The sequence below is a fragment of the Crocuta crocuta genome, unplaced genomic scaffold (genome assembly GCF_008692635.1).
Source record: "Crocuta crocuta isolate KB4526 unplaced genomic scaffold, BGI_CrCroc_1.0 scaffold149, whole genome shotgun sequence".
Classification (NCBI taxonomy): domain Eukaryota; kingdom Metazoa; phylum Chordata; class Mammalia; order Carnivora; family Hyaenidae; genus Crocuta; species Crocuta crocuta.
The window spans coordinates 2,074,765-2,098,117 of record NW_027551561.1 but is presented as its reverse complement, the minus strand read 5'-3'; the positions used below and the strand labels follow the sequence as shown (position 1 = coordinate 2,098,117).

The 23,353-nt window shown below is 51.1% G+C and overlaps 1 protein-coding gene and 1 pseudogene across 1 annotated transcript in view; both read right to left on the bottom strand.

The window, feature by feature from the left end:
* PITPNA (phosphatidylinositol transfer protein alpha) overlaps nucleotides 1–19,309 on the bottom strand; it is a 40,351-nt gene extending 21,042 nt beyond the window's left edge. The window contains exons 1-6 of the mRNA XM_077749614.1: nucleotides 19,227–19,309; nucleotides 15,559–15,589; nucleotides 10,588–10,733; nucleotides 6,489–6,580; nucleotides 2,019–2,026; nucleotides 909–983 (exon numbers count right to left, since the gene is read on the bottom strand). Coding sequence (XP_077605740.1) covers nucleotides 909–983; nucleotides 2,019–2,026; nucleotides 6,489–6,580; nucleotides 10,588–10,733; nucleotides 15,559–15,589; nucleotides 19,227–19,246 — 372 coding nt within the window. The 5' untranslated portion in view covers nucleotides 19,247–19,309. The remainder of the gene's footprint in view (nucleotides 1–908; nucleotides 984–2,018; nucleotides 2,027–6,488; nucleotides 6,581–10,587; nucleotides 10,734–15,558; nucleotides 15,590–19,226) is intronic.
* A 3,185-nt stretch (nucleotides 19,310–22,494) lies between these two features.
* Nucleotides 22,495–22,878, bottom strand: LOC144219737 (LYR motif-containing protein 4 pseudogene; annotated as a pseudogene).
* Nucleotides 22,879–23,353: the final 475 nt, after the last annotated feature.

The following is a 23,353-nucleotide window of genomic DNA, read 5'->3' as shown; positions in this document are numbered from 1 at the left end:
AGAGCCTGGAGCATGCTTCAGATCCTGTGTCTCCCTCTCTCTCCGCTCCTCCCCCACTCACGCTCTGTCTCTCTCTGTCTCAAAAATAAATAAACATTTAAAAAAAAAAAGAGTCAGCTGCTTAACTAAACTAGGCACCCAGGCGCCCCTGTAATCTTCGTGGTTTAAAAATACAATTCCTCTGTGCCAAGAATTGCATTTTAGACCAATCTCAGCTCTACGAGAAGCCCTATAAGGAGTCTTGGAGCGGTGCCTGGGTGGCTCAGCCAGTTAAGTGTCTNCGCTCTGTCTCTCTCTGTCTCAAAAATAAATAAACATTTAAAAAAAAAAAAAGAGTCAGCTGCTTAACTAAACTAGGCACCCAAGCGCCCCTGTAATCTTCGTGGTTTAAAAATACAATTCCTCTGTGCCAAGAATTGCATTTTAGACCAATCTCAGCTCTACGAGAAGCCCTATAAGGAGTCTTGGAGCGGTGCCTGGGTGGCTCAGCCAGTTAAGTGTCTGACTTCAGCTCAGGTCATGAACTCACGGTTTGTGGGTTCAAGCCCCAAATCAGACTCTGTGCTGACAGCTCAGAGCCTGGAGCCTGCTTCGGATTCTGTGTCTCCTTCTCCCTCTGTGCCTCCCCCACTTGTGCTCTGTCTCTGTCTCCCTCTCTCTCTCAAAAAATAAAACATTAAAAAAAAAGAGAGAGAGAGAAAGAAAGAAAACAGGAGTCTTGGAGACCATATTTTACAAATTAGACAGAGCAATCCCATGCTGGTAGGAGAGGTCTAGGCGAAGGCTGTTGCCTTCACGGCCAGGAAACGGGACCCCAGGGAAAGCAGCGAAGGAGAGGCTTCTGGGCAGAGCCTCGAGACCCCCCTCGCAGCCTGCAAGTCCCTGGGCTCTTGGGAAGTGTTACTTACATTCTCCTGGGTGCCAAGATCTGGTTTGTGCCAGGTTTCAATTTTAATCAGAAAGTCTTCTTTCATGTATTCATTCTGGAAGGGGGAAAACACCTTACGGTCACCAGCCTCGAAGCGGGAGAGTACCTCCCGTGACTGATCGCAGGTGGCTGAGAGGCTCCAGCTTGCTTACAGTAACCGCCAACTTGCCCAGGAGCCCACAGCACACTAGGGGTGCATCATTTCGTTCAATCCGTATCCCAGCCGGCCAGGGCTGCAGTGCCCTCACCCTCATTTTACAGACAGGAAAGTGAAGTTCAAAGGGGGGAGGTGACTTGTCCAAGGCCACAGGGACACTGGCAGAGCTGGGCCTCAAAACCAGATTGGTCTGACCTCAAAATGCATGTCTTTAACAACTGGTCACCCTGCTTTAAGCACAGGGTGCTAACGGTTAAGGTGAGAAGGAATATTCCTAACCAACCAAATGTTCCCCAGCGCCCCTCCACCAGCCAGTCCACTGCTGAGGCCCGAAGTTCTCTTCTCAGCAAATGAACCCTTGGTGCTTCCTCCCCTGGTGCTGCTTGAAACGTGGTGCTCCCTGGAGGAGGCACACATTAGCTCCGACCTCCTCGGGGCAGGAAGTGAGCAGAAGCCACCTCCGCTGAGCAGCAGGGATGGGCACCTAGATGCGGTGCCCAAGGGTGAAGAGAAGGGGTGATGACACAGGGGGTGCGTGTGGAAGAGACACCTCGCTGCCTTCACAATTTTGCCAGAGGGCAGCGCTCCCTGGGGTCCACAGGTGCGCCAGTGGGAAAGCCACAGTCAGCCGAACGAGGTTTCGTAGCCTGAGACGGCATGACGTGGGGAGAGTGGGAGAGCACCTCGGGTCACACTGCACACGTGACACCCGCGGTCCGTGGTCCTAAATGCCGGACCTACAAAGCCACATGCCAACGCAGCTTACGGTAAGAGGCCACTTCGCCAATTAACTAACTCCTCATTAGGAGCGAAAAGGATTAAGCCTCCACAGAACCATGTTTCCTGACAGAGAGGAATACCCAGGAACCTCCAGGGTAGTGAATTTTTATTTCCTCTTTTCTTATCCCCCTCCCCCCCCCACCAAATTCTTACCGTAATAACTGTTCCAAGGCAAGGACATGGAAAGAAGAGAGACAAAGATTAATGAGGATCAATAAATATCTGTCCCTCACCCCCAGGGACCACGGTGGTAAAGAGTTCTCCACTCCCCGGGGCTTATTCCATGCTCAGCCTTCAAGCCCCGTCTGTGAGTGCATCTGGCACCTCAAATGTCCCGAGCCTCCCGCCTCACTCATACAAGAGTCCCAAAAGACCAACTCCGGAACTGAGTCTTCCCAGCTGAGCAAGGAAAGGGGGCTGGCTCTGTGGAGCCGAAGCACTGAGACCCAACACTCTGCCATCCGAGCATCCCCTGCTGTCCCGCCGCCTCCTGGGGCACAGAGGGCGCTTGCGGCCAGACACTGTCTGCCGGCCTTCTGCACGCTTCCTGTCACTGTAACCAGACCTCGCGCCCTCTATGCTCCTGCTCATTGTAATGAGACCCCTTGGAGAGCACGGATCAATTATTTATCAGAGAAAATGGCTGCAGCTCTAATGTCGCCGAGGAACAAGCTAGCTCTCCTCCCCACAACAGCCCAGGTCACTCTGTACCCTCTGAATTTAGCTCTCTCAGGTTCTGATGGATGTCACACAGCCACATTGGACAGCTTACGGGGCTAGCAGTCAGGCACCATTAACTCCAAAAGTGAAACTAAGGTCACCCCTGAGATTAAGATAAGGAAGAGCTGAAATATAACAGATAAGGGCCACCTTGTATAGAAACAATACAAGAGACGACTAGTAATTTCCCTGAACCCGATGAAAGATACTTGCAAGAAAGCACCCAGTTAAGATTATAACCCTGTGGCCTATTGAAGTAACTGCCCTGTTATCAGCTCGAAGGAAATCAGTTAACAAAAAAGGAAATGATAGGTGTGATATCCCGAGTGGCAGAAACTCTCCCGTGCTGTGCCGGTGGCGGTAGCTGCGGGCTGCTGTGTGGCACATCTAGCAGCCCTGTGTCCACAGTGGAGACAGCAGTGTCACCCGAGGCCAGTTTGATGACACGAGCCATTAAGGTTCTCCAGCTAACCACCTGATCCTGAATCCATGTTCTGCAAGCAATGTTTTAGTAGCCTGGCCTCTATGGGGACAGAATACGCTCATCGATGGACACAAGAGTCCGATCACTTAAGCAAATGGACATTTATCTCCACTGCATGTTAGCGTTCTGAGTATGCTTTGGTCTCCCGTGTAGATGGGTCTGCAAGAAAGGACACCCTAGTCAGCAAACAGGAATAGCCGGTGTCGTCCATAATTCTGTATTTCAGTACAACTTAATATACCAGCATTTGGGGTTTTCATATGTTAGTCTTTCTGAGACCGTGAGAAAAGGATCCACTCAGTTCTGACAACCTAGGTTTCTGAACCTCTGAGGGTGATGGCCCTCCCTGGCCTTTACTGTCAACTAGGGTGACAAACAAGCCCCTCCAGTCTTCTCCAGTCCTCCCTGTCCCGCCACACACCTCTGCATTCAGAGCAGCCCCGTCTCTTCAAACGGCAAGCCTCGCTATACTGGAAGTCTCAGGAAACGGCTCTCCAAAGACGACCAATCAGGTCCTTTAAACCCATGGCTAAGTGACACTGCACTCAGGCTGGGTTAAGGTGAGAGGCAGCGGCAGGGGGAGAAACATGTGTTTCCCTCTGCCTCCTTTCAATCACAGGCCAAGCCCCTTCATACACCCTCCTCCCGTCCCATCAGCATCAGGAGGAAAGAAACAGAGAAATAAGGTCAGAGGACGGAAAGAGCGGACAGTGAAGGGAGCATTACAAATCCGTTTTCATTCCGCTTGGAGCAGGGGTAGAGCCTTCTAAGAGATACCTGGACTTTCACCCTATGCTCCTTTATCCATTCGCACCTCAAACTTGAATCTACTTCGGCCAGGCTAAGGGGTTTGAACTCCTGATCTTTCTCCCACCACAGGCCTGGAGCCTTCCTTATTTCTGTCTCTGAGTTTCAAAAAATAACATCTAACTACGCAGATCTAAGATTCAGCATACTTGTTCTGTATGAGGGAGGGCTCCAACTGTGAACCCCGCACCCCGAGGACACCACCTTCCCTCCCTACTCCCCGCTTCTCTTCATGGAGTATTTAGAAATTACATTTTTCTTCTTTTTTTTTTTTTTTTTTTTTTGCTCAGGATCAGGACAATATGTGAATGGACACTTGGCATCTAGAAAAATGCCCGTGTCAGCTGTAGCACAGACTCCCCCCAGAGTTACTCAGAGGACAGAGGTGTCTCAGTCAACAGAAGCTGGGTACACAGAACACTGACCCAGGCATGGAAAAGTCCACACAGTGTGTCACCTTTATGCCATGTTGGTTAAGGTTCTTATGATGCAAGCTCAAAGCAATTCTCTCAGACATAAAGAAAATTCACCTTTGGCCCCAGGTCAGACACACCCAGCCACGGTGCACACCGTCCTTAAAGAAAGACATGTGTGCGCCTCTTTCCCAAGAAGGTAATAATTTCCTGCCCTGCGCTGTTTAGGGAGTAGTGGTATTTGCGTTGTCAACTACTGCAATAAACACTCCGGGTTCTGCCGAAGAGTGTGCGTGTCCTGAAACAAGGTTCTTGAACCCGGTAGGGCCACTGAAGGTTGGGGAGAGCAATGACTCTGTGCTCTAGCCTTCAGCCTCTCCCACAGTCCACAGGATAAGACTCCACGGGTGGAGCATCCTCATCAGATACGATCTAGGGAGTGCCGGGTCCCAACGAATTAGACAGGTGTAACTGGACACGTAAGCAGAGGTTGGCAGGAGGGCCCCACGCCCAGACTGTCTACGCCAACAAATGCAGGCTGGCCAGGGGAAAGGCCACTCAACTCACGGTCAAGTTCCAGGGGATCTCTAAGGACACCCTGCGCCCCCAGGATACAGATCAGTACTGGCTTGGGTCTTCCAAGAGGTCTACTCCTAATCAGCCCTCAAGACCTAAGAATCCTAAACCGCTAAGAGTCAGTGCCTTTTTATCTAATCCTTTTTGTCTAATCCTTTTTTTTCCCATGCTTACGAGTACCTCTCCAGACACATTTTCAAGACAAATTTTAGATCAAACCATACTAACTGTTAAAATTAGTTGTTAAAAAACATACTAATTGTTAAAATTGTTAAAATTCCGGGGCGCCTGGGTGGCTTAGTCGGTTAAGCGTCCAACTTTCGCTTAGGTCATGATCTCGCGGTTCGTGAGTTCGAGCCCCGCGTCGGGCTCTGTGCTGACTGCCAGCTCAGAGCCTGGAGCCTGTTTCAGTCTGTGTCTCCCTCTCTCTCTGACCCTCCCCTGCTCACGCTGTCTCTCTCTCTCCTAGAAATAAATAAAATATTAAAAAAAAAAATTTGTTAAAATTCCCTCAAAGGGAATCCCAGAATGTCTCAAAGAGAAAGTTCTCTGTGGAGGCTCAAGTCTTCCCTTTAGAGAAACCCCAGACAGCCAAGGTTAAGACAATAATTCCACCCCTACTCATACCTTGAATACAGGGCTCCTAGCAGTAGCCACCTCCCTCCTTGCCTCCTCACCCCCCAGATGGGGCATGCATAGTCTACGTGTTATATGTTTAGGAAACGGCTGTTTCTGAATCCTTTGTCATCAAAATTTGGGCTTATTTTCAACTTTCCCCCAACAAAATCAAGGTTCTGTTTTTACGTTTTCTTGGTGTCTAGGCTTGGCCCTCCTCCAGGGCAAGGTCATCTTATAGGTCCTTTCCTATGACTGCCTCTCTCAAGAGCTCCTCAGCCTCAAAGCTGCTCTTCAAGCCAAACCCAAATACGTCACATTTAACTGGAAATTTCAGTGTCTAATAATAAGGGAGTGGTTTAAAAAGATCACAGTTATCCTCGAAGAATGGAATATTATTCAGACATTACAAATTTAAAAAATAGTAGAATACACAGGGAAAATATTCTGAGTAGAAAATGAGCAATTTTAACAATTAGTATGGTTTGATCTAAAATTTGTCTTGGAAACGTGTCTGGAGAGGTACTCGTAAGCATGGAAAAAAAGGATTAGACAAAAAGGATTAGATAAAAAGGCACTAAAATGTCGACATGACTATCTAGGAATGGAAGAATCATGGGTGATTATTTTCTTCTGTTTGTGTTTTCCACAATTTAAACAAAGGACATAACTTCTGTGATCAGTAAAAAACAACGATAATTATTATATCCTCCCAACCACGGCAGGCAGCTCTGTTCCATCTCAGCTGTGACTCCGACTCCTTGGTGCTTCCCACCCGGCCAGATGCCAAGCTGTACTAGACGAGACACTGCCACTCACCGCCAGCCCGAGGGGAGTCGCCAGGCTCATCCTGTCACTGGCTTAATCTGGAAAATGAAGGTAAGACCCCAAACCCTAAGACCCCTCACTGCCACCCCGGGGCCTACTTGGCCACACCCTCGGTCCGCCTTGGGGCTCAAACCCCAGCTTTGGGCCCAAACCCCAGCTTTGGGCCAGGTCTGCACTCACCAGTTCTGCAGTAAGGGTAGGCATTCCATGCCTTTTCATGTATATTCAGGGCTCCCTCTGGGGCTAGCATTCGAACAAACGTGGGCACTTTGCTGTGGTGAGAAAAAGGGATTGTGAAGAAAAATAGAGGAGAGAAGACAGTGGGCTTTGTTTGACATCACGTTCTTCAGGCCACAGCCCCGGCTTTCAGCGGGGTTGACGAGCAAGTTTCCTTGAGATAAGCAGGTCACTCCTGAGTGTGAGAAGCCACCTGTCAGAGCCTGACGCCCAAGCTCGGCTGGCTACTAACTTCCACCCACTACTCGCTCTACCACCTACCTCACCGGCCATCAGAACAGGACAGCAGGTGGGACCCTGGGCCACCTGCCATGGCTTGCCCATCCTTACATTATCATTACCCAGGTTTTTTTTGAGCTCACCAGGCCCAGGGCATTACTCTACACCCTGTGAGGATGGGACACCGCCAAGAGTTCACCAGTCTGGGCTTATGCACCAGAGTGACTGACTGGCTGATGAACTTGGGATATAGGATCCAAGATGATCCGATCTGCTGTCATCAGTTCTGAGAGGCCCGGAAGGCCTCAGGGCCACCTGACTCCCAGGACAAAATATTTCATCAATTCATTTTATCTCAGGTTACAGAACAGCATGTATGGTACGAGCCCATTTTGTTTGTTTGTTTGTTTGTTTGCTTCTAAAGGTACATATATTCCTCTTCCTTCATTTTTAGCTGGTAATCCATGTAGTCTTTAGAGGCTCTGACAGTCTCATCAGCTTTAGTGCCTGGGCCTAAGACAAAAGGGCTAAGTCCAGCAGATAGCTGACTCAGGCCCCCGGCAACTCTGAGATTCAACCACTCACTGACACGCTCATTCAGGGAAATAGTCCTGTGTGCCCCACACCGGGATACGTGCAGAAATCACACAGACGTGGCTCCTGATTTCATGGAGCTTACGTGCGAGCAGGGAGTCTAACAAACCAGGCAGAGGACGGCACTGTTCGTGTGTGCCAGAGCGGGTGAGCACAGGGCTCTGGGGGGGGGGGGGGACAGAGCTCGGGAGAACATGATGTGGGATGCATGGTACACGGGGAGGCTCTTCAAGGAAAATAAGAATTACGTGAACACAGAGTGGAGCGTGAGTAGGACTGAGCTAGATAAAAGGTCGGAAGTGGGGTTAGAAAAGCTAGAAGAAAGAGAAGTTTGGAGTAGCTGGTATAAGGTATGAGGCAGGAATACAAGAAAACACGACGGGGTGGCTCAGTCGGTTAAGTGTCCAACTTCGGCTCATGTCATGATCTCACAGTTTGTGAGTTCAAGCCCCGTGTCGGGTTCTGTGCTGACAGCTCAGAGCCTGGAGCCTGCTTCGGATTCTGTGTCTCCCTCTCTCTCTACCCTTCCCCAACTCATGCTCTCTGTCTCTCTCAAAAATAAATAAACATTTAAAAAAATTTTAAAAAAGAAAAAGAAAACCTGCAGAGGCTGGTCATAAAAGATATTGTAAGTTACGTCAAAGAGCATGGACTTTATCTATACTTTAGGACGAAGGGAAGCTATCCAGAACCTTTTTTTTTTTTTTTTTTTTTTTAATATTTACTTAGTTTTGGGAGAACGCAAGCAGGGGAGGGACGGAGAGAGGGGGAAAGAGAATGCAAAGTGGGCTCTGCACTGACAGGCTGATAGCAGTGAGTCCAAAGCGGGGCTCAAACTCACAAAGTGTGAGACCATGACCTAAGCCAAAGTCAGACGCTCAAGTGACTGAGCCACCCAGGTGTCCCCATCCAGAACTTTTAAGCTGGGGAGCAACAGATGTATCTTTGGCCAGAACACTGGAAGCCGTGCAGAGAAACGGAAAGCAGGGAGAAGAGTCAGGAGGTGCTGTGGTAAGACATGATGATGGCTGGCAAGACATGATGGAAGGAGATGGAAATGCTGGAGGCACTAAGGAGATGGAGTCAAAAGGACTTGATTTGATATGAGGGACGAGAAAGAAGGTAGTAGGGAACCCACATTTCTGACCGGGGCAATGAGACGACTGATAGGAAGGCTTTGATCCTCGTGGAGAAAGGTGGTCAGTGCTGACTGCTGGCTCCCACCTGGGTTTTGCAGTTGAAGTTAAGTCAAGAGTGGTGGTAGCAGCTCAGAGTTTACCCCCTCTCTTTTAAGGAAGAGGGTGAGACAAGTCCCACCCTCCGCATATACAGATCCCTCTGACACCTCGGTTGGCCCAACTGAGTCGTAAGGAACCAACTGGCCCCTTCTCCCAACCTCGCTGTCCCTGCAATGTCCTCTTTTAAAAAAAACCCCACAGATGCGCTACGGGGAAGGCACATCCTGAGCCTTATTCTAATCAACGGCTAGGGGCTCAGTAAGGATTGGTTGGCAGTCAACCCCGAGTAGGGATGGAGGAAGACGCAGAGGAGACGTGGAGGACGGAGGACAAGGGCCAGGAGATGGGGTCGTGGTGAGATCTCCCCACCTCACAGTGTTCTTGCTCTCCTCCTGGTTCCAGCACTTGCAAAGTCCTGGACCCCTCCGGGCCAGCAAGTTTACATCTCCGGAGCAGCAGACCACATTCAGTCAGGGACTTTACCAAACGAAAATGAAATTGGTTTCATTTCTAGTCACTTCAGTGACTGGAGATGAAGACTCCGGTTTATGTTGCTCGGCAATGTGAACGCACTTACTGCCGCTGAACTTAAAAATGGTGAATTTTGGGTTTTGTAGATTTTACCACAGTTAAAAAACATAGATTAGGTGTATTTTTTCCAGTACTGCAGAGTGTCTAAAACTAGCTTCATTCAACTTCCATTCAAGCTGGTGTATGTTTACTAATGCTTTCAGTGAGTGCCCTTTGGGTCAGCTTAGAGTTTACTGAAATAGGACTGTTTTGGTTAGAGATTAAGCAAATCTATGTGATTTGCTATGGATTTTGGTATACACATAAGAGTCATTGTTATTTATTTTTTACTGTTTATTTAGTTTTGAGAGACAGGGAGAGAGACAGAATGTGAGCTAGGGAGGGAGAGAGAGAAGAAGACCCAGAATCCAACAGGCTCCAGGCTCTGGAGCTGTCAGCACTGATTCAGACCCAGGGCTCAAACCCACAGAACTATGAGATCATGACCTGAGCTAAGTCCGGTGCTTAACCAACTGAGTCGTCCAGGCGCTCCTCAGGCTCACTTTTAAATATTCATGCCTTTGGGGCACCTGGATGGCTCAGTCAGTTAAGTGTCTGACTTTGGCTCAGGTCATGATCTCGTGGTTCCTGAGTTTGAGCCCTGCATTGGGCTCTACGCTGAGAGCCCTGAGCCTGGAGCCTGCTTCGGATTCTGGGTATCCCTCTCTCTGCCCCTCTGTCTCTCTCAAAAATAAATAAGCATTAAAAAAATAAAACACTCGTGCCTTCTATCCAAAAAGGTGCTAAAATTTCTCTGGTAACCGATTTCACAATATCAGAATTTAAACTACTACTGCCCCACAACTGCACTTTTAGGAGCATCTACTATAGATTTACACACATGAGTGCAGCAAAAGAGGTGTGTAATATTTGGTAAGGATGACTATCTGTCCATCGGGGGAGGACTGGTGAAGCAGGCTACCGAATATCTGTACGAAGTAGCACTGCGCGCTCTAAAAGAATGGGGCAGAATATGCTGACAGCCAAGGATGGCTATGATATGACAAGTAACAAAGGAGCCAAGTCCAGATCTGTATGTATAGTTTGATCCCGTGGATGTGAGAGAACAATGAAAGAAATGCAACACCCATCTACACACACACACACACACACACACACACACACACACACACACACACACACCCTACACTCACAATGGAACGGCCCCCAAGAAACTAAACACTACCACCTCTAGGGACCACGAGTCTGGTGAGGAAAGTTATTACCTTCGTTAAAAAAAAAAATTCCAAAAAATAAAAAATCAATAAAAAACGTTAAATGAGCAAAGAAGCGTCCCTTATACCCACTCGCACAGGTGAAGCAACCTGCACAACCAGCGAGAATCTGGAAACACCCCCAGGGGCCCATCATCTCCGCCTCGCCCCCTGGCTGCCTCCCGGCCCTGCTGCTCGGCCACATACCTCTGTAAGTGGTAGATCTTGTGTGTGTACTGGCCTTTCTCGCCATCCTTCTCGTAGGGCTCGTTCACCAGGACCTCCACGCCTTCACCACCACCCGTTTCATTTTTACTGGCCTCGGCCACAGAATACAGCTGCCCTACTTGGTACTAGAGGGACAGAGGGACAGGGTTTATTGTCAGTGCGGTCTTCTTGACACGCGTACGTGGTCCCACTGCCAGGAACCGTCCAATGAGATCACTCTGCGATTCCCCACATCCAGGATGTCTTTCTGCAGTTCCACTGGGACCTTGCCCAAATCCACCCATAGCAACTAAGAACGCGGCTCCGCGGCCTCTCTTGAGGTATCAGATGTGTTTCACTTCATCCTTCCCTCTTTTACATCTTCCACCCAGGCTTAAGGAGCCAGGTGAATATACGTAACTTCACACCAACTATCCAGAAAATAGATTATAGAGTCCAAGGTACCTTCTTCCCTGAACCTGCCTCCGGTATGAAGACCCTAAAACAAGATCTGGGTCGGCTGCTAGAATCTCTTCATCCTATTCATTCAAACAGATCCTAACACATGACTTGTTGTCAAAGACAGTTGCCCAGTGCTCTGAGAGGTCCACAGCCTCTGCTGTAACCTGGCTCATCCACCTGTTTTTTCTCTGGTGTTGGGCAGCTCGTCACCCTGCCAGCAGCTCAGAGAACAGCTTACAGGCGACCGAACCTCCTGATGCTTTCCAGATTCCTGGCAGGGCGGGGGCAAGTGCCTTGCTTCCCATATTGGATAACAGAGATTCTGACCCCACAGTGTGCACCTTTACTAGGTGGCGAGAACCTGGTTTTCTTTTATTTGGTCACTTGCCACCCTGTGGACCCACCAGTCAAGGTCACTGGTGTCCTCCGACCCCCTCAGGACAACCCAGTGTTACGGCCAGTGACTCTGGCCCTTCTGCAACCCTCTCTCTGAGCGAAGCTGTTTGGAGGGGAAAATAAGGCAAAAAGGGTGAACAGCAACAGTTAATGCAGGAAGTTACATCTGTACCAGAGGATGCACTTTCCCTCTCCCTGCCAGTTTCACCAGGAACAACTATTTAGGGAGGATGCGAAAAAGAGGTACGTGATCACACTGCGGGTGTAAAGGTTGCCCTCACCCTCTACGTCACCTCCGCAAACTCCCGGTATGCCCAGGAGGGACAGACATGGGGTTTCCTCCCATCAAGATTAAGAGAGAGGCTGCCTCTCTGAGCGGCTGCCGCTTAAACCACTGCGTACAACAGCAAGGAGCAGAGGCAACCTCCGGGCCACTTCCCCTCAAACCTGTAAGCCTGTGTCACCAGGCAGCTTGCAAAGCCCAGCAGGGAAATGTCTGGGCAGCGGCCGGAGGGGAGAAGCAGCAGGCTGGGACACGCTGCTGGAGCTCCAACTCCCAGAGTGAAAACCCAGTACAAAATGCCAAGGAAAGGCCCAGGCAAGCGATCAAGGCTCAGTTAATCCCCCAGAGAAGAACATCTGGGAGAGAGCCAGTCACCTTGACCTTGCTAATCCTGAACGACATCAGTGCTGCCTCGATGCCCCCGAGGGACACCAAGCTGTCTCCGTGCCTTTCCGAGCCCCGCCTCCTGGCTGAGGCAAGGTGAAAACCCCTGTCAGGTGGGTCCCAGTTTGGCGAAGACAGGGGTTCCTAACAAGGAGCAGTAATTGTTTCAGAGACGAGTCATAAGAACATCTAACCACTGACTCAGCAATCCTGAAGGGCGGGCGGAAGAAAGGGCCTGGTCGGGGGGGACGGGGCTGCCGGCTGGTGGTGCTGCTTGGGGAGGGGCCCCCACACAGAGGTTAATCCCCTTCATTTGGTTCCTCATCAGATGCAGAAATCAGAGGGCAGGCTCTAAGAGGATCAGTGTGTTGGGCTGGCATCTTCCCCCTTTAATCTCTCTTGATATTCTGATCCTGTAATCCCAATGAGACAGTGAAGGCCGTTCTGTTAATCCAAAGGGGTTAAGTAAGACTGGCCTCCAGAAGCTACAAGTGAGGGACACTTGTCATGCCAGAGGCTCCCTTTGGCAAAGTGGCTCCACACCCTAGGATAGCAGGAAGCAGCCACACTAAGACGGGGGTGTGGGGGGGTGTGGCGGTCAGACCGTGAAATCAGATAAAGAGCCCTTATCCATCTGAGGATTCCAGCCTCCTCAGGCCCGGGACAACGATGCCTGCCCTTGTCCCAAAGCACTCAGCTAAGAAACATACCCTCTACCACTTTGGTGACCTGGGAACAGGAGCCCAGGAAGATGCAGTAGTGGGGGTGGGGGGGCACACTGAGACACTGACGTGCAACATCATCATGAGAAACAGCACAGCTGTTGGTCCCATCCACGTGACCATGTCAGGCCAGGTACCACAGGCGGATGGGACTATGCGTTTCTGGAAATGGGGAGTAAGACAGCCCTGCCCACAGGGAAGAGCGTGGGCCTATCTAAGCCAGGAACAACTGGTGGACACGCCCTTGTCAGACAGCCAGGGCTTCCTGTGCAGAAGGCCTAGAAACCCCGTGCAGTGTTCAGACGAAGGCTCTGGCCAGACAGAAGCGACTTTCACCCCAAAATATTGATTCAGACCATAAGGATCGTTATAAAGACATGGCCTTTTCTTCTCTCCTTCCTCTCTTCCCCAACCTACATCAGAAGGCCCTGAGGAGGGGTGCCTGGCTGGCCCAGTCACAAGAGCATGCAATTCTTGATCCTGAGGTCTTGAGGTTAAGTCCCAGGTTGGGTAGAGATCACTAATATAAACAAATAAACTTACAAAACAAAAAAAGAAAGAAAGCCACAAGGGTTTCAAGTCAAGGCCTCCAATTGGGAAGTGAATCCAACAGTCAGATGATGCTGGGCTGTTCCCATGGGAACCATGAGTCATGATGGGGCTATTGATAAAGACTGAAAAGGTTGATCATTACTCGTTTCTTCTTTGGCTTCCCCATTCAAGGTTTTCTGATCTTCTGGAACTAAGGTTTAAGCCACCAAAAAAGCAGCTCTAGGGCACCTGGCTGGCTCGGTTGGTGGAGCATGGGATTTCTGACCTCGGGGTTGTAAGTTCGAGACCCACACCAGGGCTGTAGAGGTTACTTAAAAACAAAAAAATCTTAGAGAAGCAGCACCTGCTTCACTCTACCCAAGCCAGGCACTTCCCTTCTCATCAGTGGTTTCTAGCCAAGAACAGGTTGACCATTCCCTGGCAGACAGATGGATCCTTACCAGCACTTACTTCCCAAGCTTCTGCTTAGACTTTAGGCTCTGTTCACCCTGCCCCACCACTTCCCCAAAGCTGGGGGAAAAAAAAAAACCCAAAACCATCACAAGCTAAAAACTGCCAATTGCAGATGATCTCAAGGTGAGTTCCTCTTCCCCTCCACTCCTGGCCCCATCGTAGCCATCTCCAGCCTTGCTGCAGGACACCAACAGGTGCTCCTGGACGGTGCTGGCTCTCCTGGGGTGGCCACACTTCTCACAAGTGCTTCCGTCCCTGTGCCATAAGGATACTCCCTGTGAGAAGGTCCATTTGGCCCCTAAATGCCACACTGTGGTACTCCCAAGTTCCCAGGGGACATCTTCAGGACTGGGGGGAGGTATCATCGTGCAGAGCAGAGAGTGAGTTACTGAACCCCAAGAACTGAGTTTCAGGGCAAGGGACATGCTGGGACTTCCTGCTTGGCCTCCTGGTTTGGAAAATCATCACTTTTATTTTTCACAAAGACGGCAAGACCCCCAAGGAGGTGGGTTGACAGGAACTCCTCCAAGGCAACACCTGTCAGCCCCAGCACATGGTTCCCAGGCCCTAGGTACATGGCAGGTGTCCCCAGGGACAGCGGCATCTACCCTTTCCATGCCCTTTCCCCTGCACCCCCGTCTGGTTTCTCTCATAATCCCTTCCTAGAACTCCCAAAGCATGTTCAAGGCCCACCTCTGACTCTCACCCCCAGGTCTCCACAGCTCTCATCAGATGCGTAGCCCACCACTGGAGACGATCCTCTAGGGGGCCAAGGCCTGCCCACCCGCTCTGGGCTCAAGAAGCTTGGGTATCTGTCTCATCTAAAGTGTGCTGCAGGCTCTGTCGGCCTGATTTCATTTTTCAAAGGTCCATTTCATATTTGGAGCAGAGTGTAAGTTATCACAGGAGCTTCATGCTGACACTGCAGGAAAGACAGTGACTGAGGGCACCACGCTGGCTGACACACTTCACCCAAACTGGAGCCTGGCTAGAAGCTGGGGGCTGCAAAGAACGGGCTGCACCTGGAGAGGGGAGTGGAGGAAGTTCAAAGAAAGGGTGGGACAAGGGAGGCTCTATGACAGTTTTCTGCTGTCCAAGACACGACTCTGAGTCAGCATGGCCTCTGAACCTTCCTGGGGCAGGTCCTGCCAGAGCGCCATCCTCAGGGACATCAGGCCTAAAACCATAAAAGGACAGAGGGCAAGCCAAGCCCATGTGTCATTCCTCGATCTCCGGAAAAGGGCCCGGGGCCTCAGTCACCCCAGCAGTCACCTAGAACATGGCCAGGGAGGCCTCGGAGATTTCCTGCCCTACCGGTCTGTTGCACAACCAGAGAGAGGGCCGTGCGCACTTCCCAGTCAGGTCCTGGAGGGCCCAGAAATCCCCCCGCCCCCACTCAATCCCCTCAACAAAGTGTTCCCAAACAGGCACAGTCTTAGCAGGTAAAAGGGGCTGGTTTAGCCTCTATCCAAAGTCTCTGTTCAAAGTCACCTAGCATGCTGGCAGCTTGAGGCAGCCTGCAGATACACATGCTAGGTGCCCTCCTTTGACTAAAGGTGGCATTGGGAAAATTCTCATCGAGTACTGAGTATCATTGAGTACTGAGCATCTCCAAGTTAGAACAACCATGAAAACCACATAAACGTGCAGCCCAACGCAGCTAATGGTCGCAAGCAATTATATACAACTATGAATAAAAAGGGAAAAAAAAGAACTTACCTCATCTACAGACACCGGCAGGATGACTCGACTACAAGAGAGGGAAAACAGTATCAACTTCAGGCCTGAATGCTACCCAGGGCTCTTACAGCATCATCTCAGCACAGTCCTAAACATTCTGCGGCATGTGGCTGATACTCACTGTCGAAACCCCAGCAGTGAATGGCCCCCTGAAGTGCTCTGAGGCAGGATCATCTGTGCCCTTCAGCCCCAATTTAGAACCTGTGATTCAGTGCAAGCCTGTCCCCTACCGGCTACTTCGCAGGCCTCTGACTCACATTGAGGCTGTCTTCTTCTCCCTCTCCCCCACTAACATCTTTCCCAGCAAAATGAGGACTGCCCCCCCAAGCCCACTGGAAACTCTGAAGCCACGATGAGGAGTCAGACCTGAAGACTCAGGCCCTGGGGATTTCAGCTCTAGGGGCCCAATGTCCTAACAAGAGCCCTCAAGGTGGAAGGCTGGGAAGGGGCCAAGCTCCTTCGAAGCTTCCCCACCCCACAGGCACACACCAACCATCTCTGCTGAGGCAGGATATTGCGATACAAGCTACTATCACAAAGTCACCAAGAGAGGACACTCAGCTCGTGTCCTAACCCCCAAGGAGCTGTCCAAAGGCACCCCAATGGACAGTTTCCCTTTACTTCTCCATCTCAATGACCACTAACTGTCGGAGGTACCAATAAGCCATGACCCACCAGCCATGGCCGGCCAGGTCCCACACCGGTCGGCATTCCACAGAGGTACGAGGGCCAGGGGCAGAGCAACAGCCAAGCCCCAGTTCTAAGCTTCTGACCAAAACACTCAGTTATATCCCTCCAAGTGCCCGCTCCTGAGCTCAGTGCCCAGACCGCAGCTGGAGCGCATGGGGGCTCCTGCACCTCGCACGCTAGCTGAAGCAGGAGCTGCTAGGTTCTCCTTCCTATGGTGGTTCCGACAATTGGGAGCTGTGCTCCAGGCCACCAAATGGTCCGCTCACTAAATTCTAAATTCACAAAGGTCCCCCAGGTAGCAAGAAGCACACAGGGGTCTGAGAAGAACATCACACCTAAGGCAAGGCACGGGGCAGAAGGGTAGCAGGAAAAACCAACTGGGCTTCAAGTGCTTACTGCCTGCGAACCCCCTTCCTCCAGAATGACTCAAATAACACAAATCCTGCAGGTTATTGGATGCTGCCACGAATGCCCTCCTCCCATGAGAGAAAGCCAACAGTGCAGAAAAACACTTCCAACTTGGAGGCCGCGATTTCTGCACCTTCAGAAGAAACTTCCTAGAAAACAATACGCCTTTTATCTGCAAGAATGGCAGTGAGAACCACATCCAAGAATTTGCAGAAATCAAATCGAGGCAATTCCTGTTAGAGGAAGTGTCGGCGAAATCACCAGGGAAACCTCCAGACCCTGGGTGGGCACCAAGGCTCCCCCAAAAGGAGACCAGCATCAGGCAGCTCCCGATGGGACGCTCAGAGGCTGCCTTACGTGCGTGACAGCGTGACAGCTGCGTACCCAGGCTCCGCAAGAGCAAAACCACTTTGCCAGCAATAGGGTGCAATTCCAAAGGCTAGGGCCACAGGGGCAGTGCTGGGCTGAGACTGGAGCTGTGCTCACTTCAGTGTGACCTTCACTTCCACCCTTCCCTTCCCTGCAGCACTGCAGCCCCGGCCAAGTGTCTCGGATGCCCCCCTCCTCGGCCCCTGCCCCAGGACGCACACACCCGCTGGAGCGCGCGTGGTCGGGCAGGAAGGAAACGCGGATGCCAAGCAGGCTCTGCAGCCCTGGCACCTTGGACCTTTCCCTGGTAGGCTTCAAGGGTAGAAGAACAAAGACTTGGGAAGGAAGGCCCTTTCGTCAAAACTCACTCAGATCTTCTGAAGGTCCCTTCCCTGCCCGACCTTCTTCACAGAACTCCAGGTTTTTCTACAGATTCTGGAATTCACTTGGGAATAGATACAAAGATCAGGAGGATGGGAAAGGCTGTTTTCTGGACAGTCAAGATTAAAGGCAAAGTGCACCTCCTTTTGGTGTCCCAGGGTCCTCCGTCCTCACCAGACCAAGCTCCAAGCTCTGGCGGGATCAACATCACACTGGATTCAAGAACCAGAGGTGGAGGGGCTCCAAAAAATGCTGTTCAGAGGAGGCGTCCAGCTGGGATGACAGCTTGGGTCTCTGCTCCCTTTGTTATCCAAAGCACCACACTATGTCCTAAATGTCCTAAACACCTCCAAGGAGCGAGCCATTTGGGATGGGGCAAAGTGCCTTCAATGACAGAATGGAAACAGCCCTCTGCACACCTGCCCGACTACCAGCTGAGTCCCACCAGTTGCTCCCTATGGGGACGTCTCCCCCTTCCGGACTTCCTGGGCTTTCTGACCCACCGCTGCCCACCCGCCCTCCTCTCCAGGGAAGAACAGTTTCACTGTAAATTCTGCACATACTCATTCATTCTCTCCTCTCTGGGGGGAAAAAAAAAGTCCTGAAATGTTTAGTTGGAACCACTGAGCTTCAGTGACAGGTCATCATCTAGTGTTTGAAAGATTTAGCAATCTACACATCCCCATCTGTCACCCAGTCCCCTGGATTTCAGGAGGATGCCTATGTGCCTGCAACACCTGCCAGAAGTCACCAGTTTCCCACCCCAGTCACTCTCGAGAACTCCCTCACCCTTCACTGTCTTTCCTCAGGTAATGGCTTTTTGGGAGCCTCCTCAATCCCTCAAAGCAATTTCCCTATCTCTTTGCACCAAGACTGAGATTGCCCTAGAGACAGGCTGCCCCTGCCCCCCCAACTCCCACCCCAGTACGTTTATTTATCACAGTCACAAACCTACTCTCTCTCCACAGTGTCTTCAGCCCTGCTAACATCCCAGCCCTCTCCAGCACTGTAACTCCCGAAAATCAGCTCCTCCCCAAATTTTCTGGATTCCCTCCCCAAGTCCCAAGCAAACATTCTAAGCTTCTTTCCAAGTACCTCCCCCTCTGCACCTACCACTTAGGGACCATGTCACGCCACCAGTGTCCTCTGCAATCGTCTTAGACCCTTCCTCTCTCACCCAAGCCTGGCCCTGACCCCCTGCACCTTGTCCTGTGTGCACTTTCTTACAATCCTCCTGATGCCCAAGGCAGCCCCTCCTCATACTCCAGGCCCCCTCACGCTCCTCTGCACCGTCTCAGCTCCTTTCCTGAAGCTGCCTGAACTGTTCTCAGCCCCCGAAGCCTACTCCTCCTTCTCCCGCCAGCCCCCGAGGCCACCCCTGTAGTTCTGGCGGGCCCCTTCGTCCCTCTGCCCCCACTGTAGGGCCACCACGCATCTCCATCCCCTCATGCCCCTCCTCATGCCCTGCTGGCTCTCCCTGTCCCCTTGACCCCATCTCAGGCCCTGTCTAGCCCTCATTGTCCCTTTGGCCTCTTCTCCCAGGCCTATTCGGCCCTCACTGTCCCTCAGGCCTCACCTCATGAGCTGTCCGTATCTCTCTATCCCCGTTGAGGCCCCACCTCAGGGCCTCTCCGGCCCTCACGGTCCCCCCAGTCCCTGCTGGGCCGCCCAACAGCCCATCCATTGCTTCCCATCCCTGTCCGGCTGCTGCATCCACTCCGCCAAGCCATCAGGCTCCCTGGTCGTCATCCCCGACTTTCCCTTCCTCCCCGCTTCCGCACGGCGCGCCGGACACTCACTACTCCTTGAGCAGCACCATGTCGCTCCGCAGCTCGGCAGCTCCCAGCTGCCCGCCCGGCCTCCCGCCCGCTTCCCGGCGGCCGCTGTCNGAGCTCCGGGTCCCCAGCGCCGCGCGGGGGCGGGGCGTCTCTGCGGCAACCGGAGCGTCACACGCAGCGGTGCGCGCTGACCTCAGCGCGAAGGCGGAGCCTTCTCGGGCCCGCCCCCTCCATCCTTAAATGGGCCGTGGCGTCCGCGTCCGCGTCCGCGTCCTCGTCCTAGGTGGGTCTCCAGCGGGGGTCAAGACCTCCCCGCCGTGCGCCCAAGACAGTAGGCGGAGCAGACGTCAAGGTGTCGCGTGGGGACCTAGGTGTGCCTGTTTTGCACCAGTTCGCTTGGCTCCCCTCGGTAGGGTGGGTTGAGATCAAGGAAACGGTTGTGCCAAGAAAATATTTAAAATAGCCAAATTTACGTGCAAGTGCTCTTCTAAGCGCTTGACTCCACAACAACTCTACCAGAAAAAGTTACCATTACTGTCCGCATTTACAGGGGAGGAGGAAGAGGCGGAGATTTAAAGACTTGCTCAAAAATGAATGAATGAATGAATGACTTGTTCAAGTCCATAGCGAGCATGTGATGGAGATTTTCACCTAGCGGTCATAGTGTGATGTCATTCATCCAATAAGTGTTTGCAAAGTACCTGCTATGTACCAAAACCTGTGCCGGTTTTTTGAGGGAATGAACAAGGCAGATAGGAGAAAAGGCCCCTGAATAGTGAAACACGGGCTTGGTGGGAATACACTGGAGATACAGTCCTCAAAACTTTCCTGGAAGAAGAGGGTCTTTTTTATTTTATTTTTTCTTTTTAAGATTCTTTTTTAAAGTAATCTTCACACTCAACGTGGAGCTCAAACTCAGGACCCTGAGATCAAGAGTCACATGCTCTGTGGACAGAGCCAACCAGGCACTCCCTGGAAGAGGAAGTTCTAAGCTGAGATCTACAGAGGGCTAGCCAAGGGAGAGTTTACCAGGCAGAGTGGGGAGAGGGTTGGGGGGCAGATAATGCAATTTCTGGCAGGTGATGATAAAGTGTCTGGAGTCCATCCTAAGGGGGCTGGGGCCGTTTAAGTGTTTTAAGCAGGTTTGGTGTTTGGAGGCTTACTCTGAGGGGTGGGTGGAGAGGGGATGGCGGGGGCCAGAGCAGAAGCAGGGAGACCAGTAAGGAGGCCTCTGCACAAGTCCAGGTGAAGATGGACTAGGACAGTGATGGGAAAGGGCAGTGGAGGGAAGCAGCTCAAGAAGTAATATCGGCAAGTCTTGTTGACTAATTGGCTGAGAGGGTGAGAGAGAAACAGGAAGAAACCACCCAGGTTTCTGGCCCGGGAGCCTGGGTGGGCAGTACTGCCTTCAGAAGAATACCAGAAAGGTAGATTTGCACAGCGGAGGATAATGACTCCGGTGTTGGACCTGAGGGACACCAGGTGCTGGTGAGGGGACTATCACTATAGGGATGCGGGAAGGGAGGGTGGAGCGGGTGGCATATTGCTGTCAAGCCATGACTCGTACCTACCCCAGGACAGCTCTGAGCATTGCATATGTTGGCCACTCATTCATCAAATCCTAAAGCAGGTGCATGGATTACCCCGGAAATCCAAGCCCAAGCCCCTTGAAGGAAGGCCAAGAGAAGACATATTACCACCCAAAGTCCAAGTTGAACCGGACCCTGATCCCCTGACCCTGACCTGAGAAAAAGTAGAGGGCTTTTTCTCCCACATAATATCAGTGAATAGTTATTTAACAATTGCCATGTGCTGGTTCTCTCCAGAAAGTAACTGAACAGTGATGCCCTCTGGAAGCCTGCAGTCTGGTTGGGACAACTAGTAAATTCACTCAGTACATACTGAGTGAGCTCCTGACCTTGTCCTGGGCCTTTGCTCAGCACTCGGGATACAGGGGTGACCTAGAAAAACCAGGTCCTTCCCTTGTTCAGAGCGAGGGAGTGGAGAATAACCAAACACAGAAATAACTTCTATCACTGTCACAAGTAGTGATAAATGTCACGGAGAGGGTGAGCACGGGCAGTGGCGGGTGACATTAATGGGTGGTCAGGGAAGGCTCTTAGAGGAGGCGAGGTTTACGCTGAGCCCTCCGTGATGAGAGGAATTATTGCTAAGCTGGCTCTTAGTTACCAAGAGCTGAGACAAAAGGGCTTGGAGAGCTGGGCTATGGGGAAAGAAAGAAGCAAAACGATAATCGAAATGCCTGAGAAACAGCCCCTGCCCTTAAGTCACTCTTAGGGAAGAAGACTTGCATTTCTGGAGAACTGTAACTTGTGACCCAAGGTAGCTTGTGACAAAGGTGAACGTGTGTGACGCAAAGAACAGGTCCAAGGAGAGGCCTCCTGGGCTGCAGAGGTGTGGGAGGCATCCCGGGACAACAGGCACTTGAGCCACTTTGGAAGAGGAAATGCATCTCCAGAGAGAAACTACCAGGTGCAAAGGCCCAGAGGCAGGATTCTGCAAGGGCCTCTGGTTAGTGCTCGAGCGCTTCATGTGTGGGCACACGGGTGGGAGCAAGTGCCAAGCTAGAGAACCGTGCCTCTGTTCCGGCAGCAGGGGGCAGCCACCGAGGGCCTTAAGGAGCCCCCAATCCTTGTCACCCAGATTCCACTGTTAGAGAGATTTTGCCAATCTTGCTTTATCTCTTTTCTGAAACATTTTATTTATTTATTTATTTATTCATTCATTCATTCATTCATTCATTCATTCATTCTGGTGTCAGGTGACTTAGGCAGACAATTCTGTTTATTGTCAACCAAGAAACAAAGTGTGAAGGTGCTCTATACAAGCGAGGATGAGTTACAAGAGGGGTGGGTGCAGAGGAGACACAATAATACACAGCGGTATGGGAGTGAGCTCCAGCTCTTCATTCGAACACTTGAACCAAGGAGACAGCCATCCTTTTTCACTAAGGCTGAAGAAGAATGGAAACCGGGGGCGCCTGGGTGGCTTAGTCGGTTAAGCGTCCGACTTTCGCTTAGGTCATGATCTCGCGGTTCGTGGGTTTGAGCCCCGCGTCGGGCTCTGTGCTGACTGCCAGCTCAGAGCCTGGAGCCTGTTTCAGAGTCTGTGTCTCCCTCTCTCTCTGACCCTCCCCTACTCACGCTGTCTCTCTCTCTCTCTCTCTCCTAGAAATAAATAAAAATATTTTTTAAAAAAAGAAGAAGAAGAATGGAAACTGGACTCAGTTTATCAGCTCCTTACATGTGGGGCAGAGCAAGAGGCTATTTTAAGCTGCTGTTAGAAAGAGGCCACTTGTGGTCTGTTGGGAGCCCAAATCCCAAGCACAGAATGGATGCTGAAGGTGGGGTCCACAGCTGCCGGGGATGGCTGGTCCCCGCTCCCTAGGCTTCTCTTGATTCTCAATGTTAAGCTTGTCGGTTGAATACAGTTGGCCAATGTGGACCTGTCGACGAATTATCTCAAGGTCTCTTTTGGCTTTATTCACTAAGGTTTGAATTTCTACAGGATCCTTTACATTCTGATTTTCTCTGAAGGCATCTCTTATCCTCCTGACAGCATAAGTTCTGTAATTGTAGGCACTGAAATGCTTGCTTTCTCTCAGCATCGCCCGGTACAGATCTAACACTTGTGCGCGGCTGGAGGCTGCCATTTTGGAACAACATTTTCTTTTATTTTAAATGTTTCTTTTTTAGAGAGTGTGCACTCCAGTGTAGGCAGGGGAGGGTCAGAGAGGGAGGGTGACAGAGGAACTGAAGCAGGCTCTGCACTGTCAGCACAGAGCCTGATGCGGGGCTCAAACTCACAAACAGTAATATCATGACCTGAGCTCACGTCAGACACCTAACCAACTGAGCCACCCAGGCGCCCCTTTTCTGAAATATTTTAAAGCAGATCTCAGACATCATGCCACCTCACCCCTCTAAGTTTCCGTATGCATTCCAGGAATGGGAATATTTTCTCGAAAACCCATGCCATTATCATACTTAAAAAATTAATAAGTTTTTCTTTTAATGTTTATTTATTTATTTTTAAACTATTTTTATTTATTTCTGAGAGAGAGAGAGAGAGAGAGAGAGAGAGAGGCAGCTTGAGCAGGGGAGGGTCAGATTGAGAGGGAGACACAG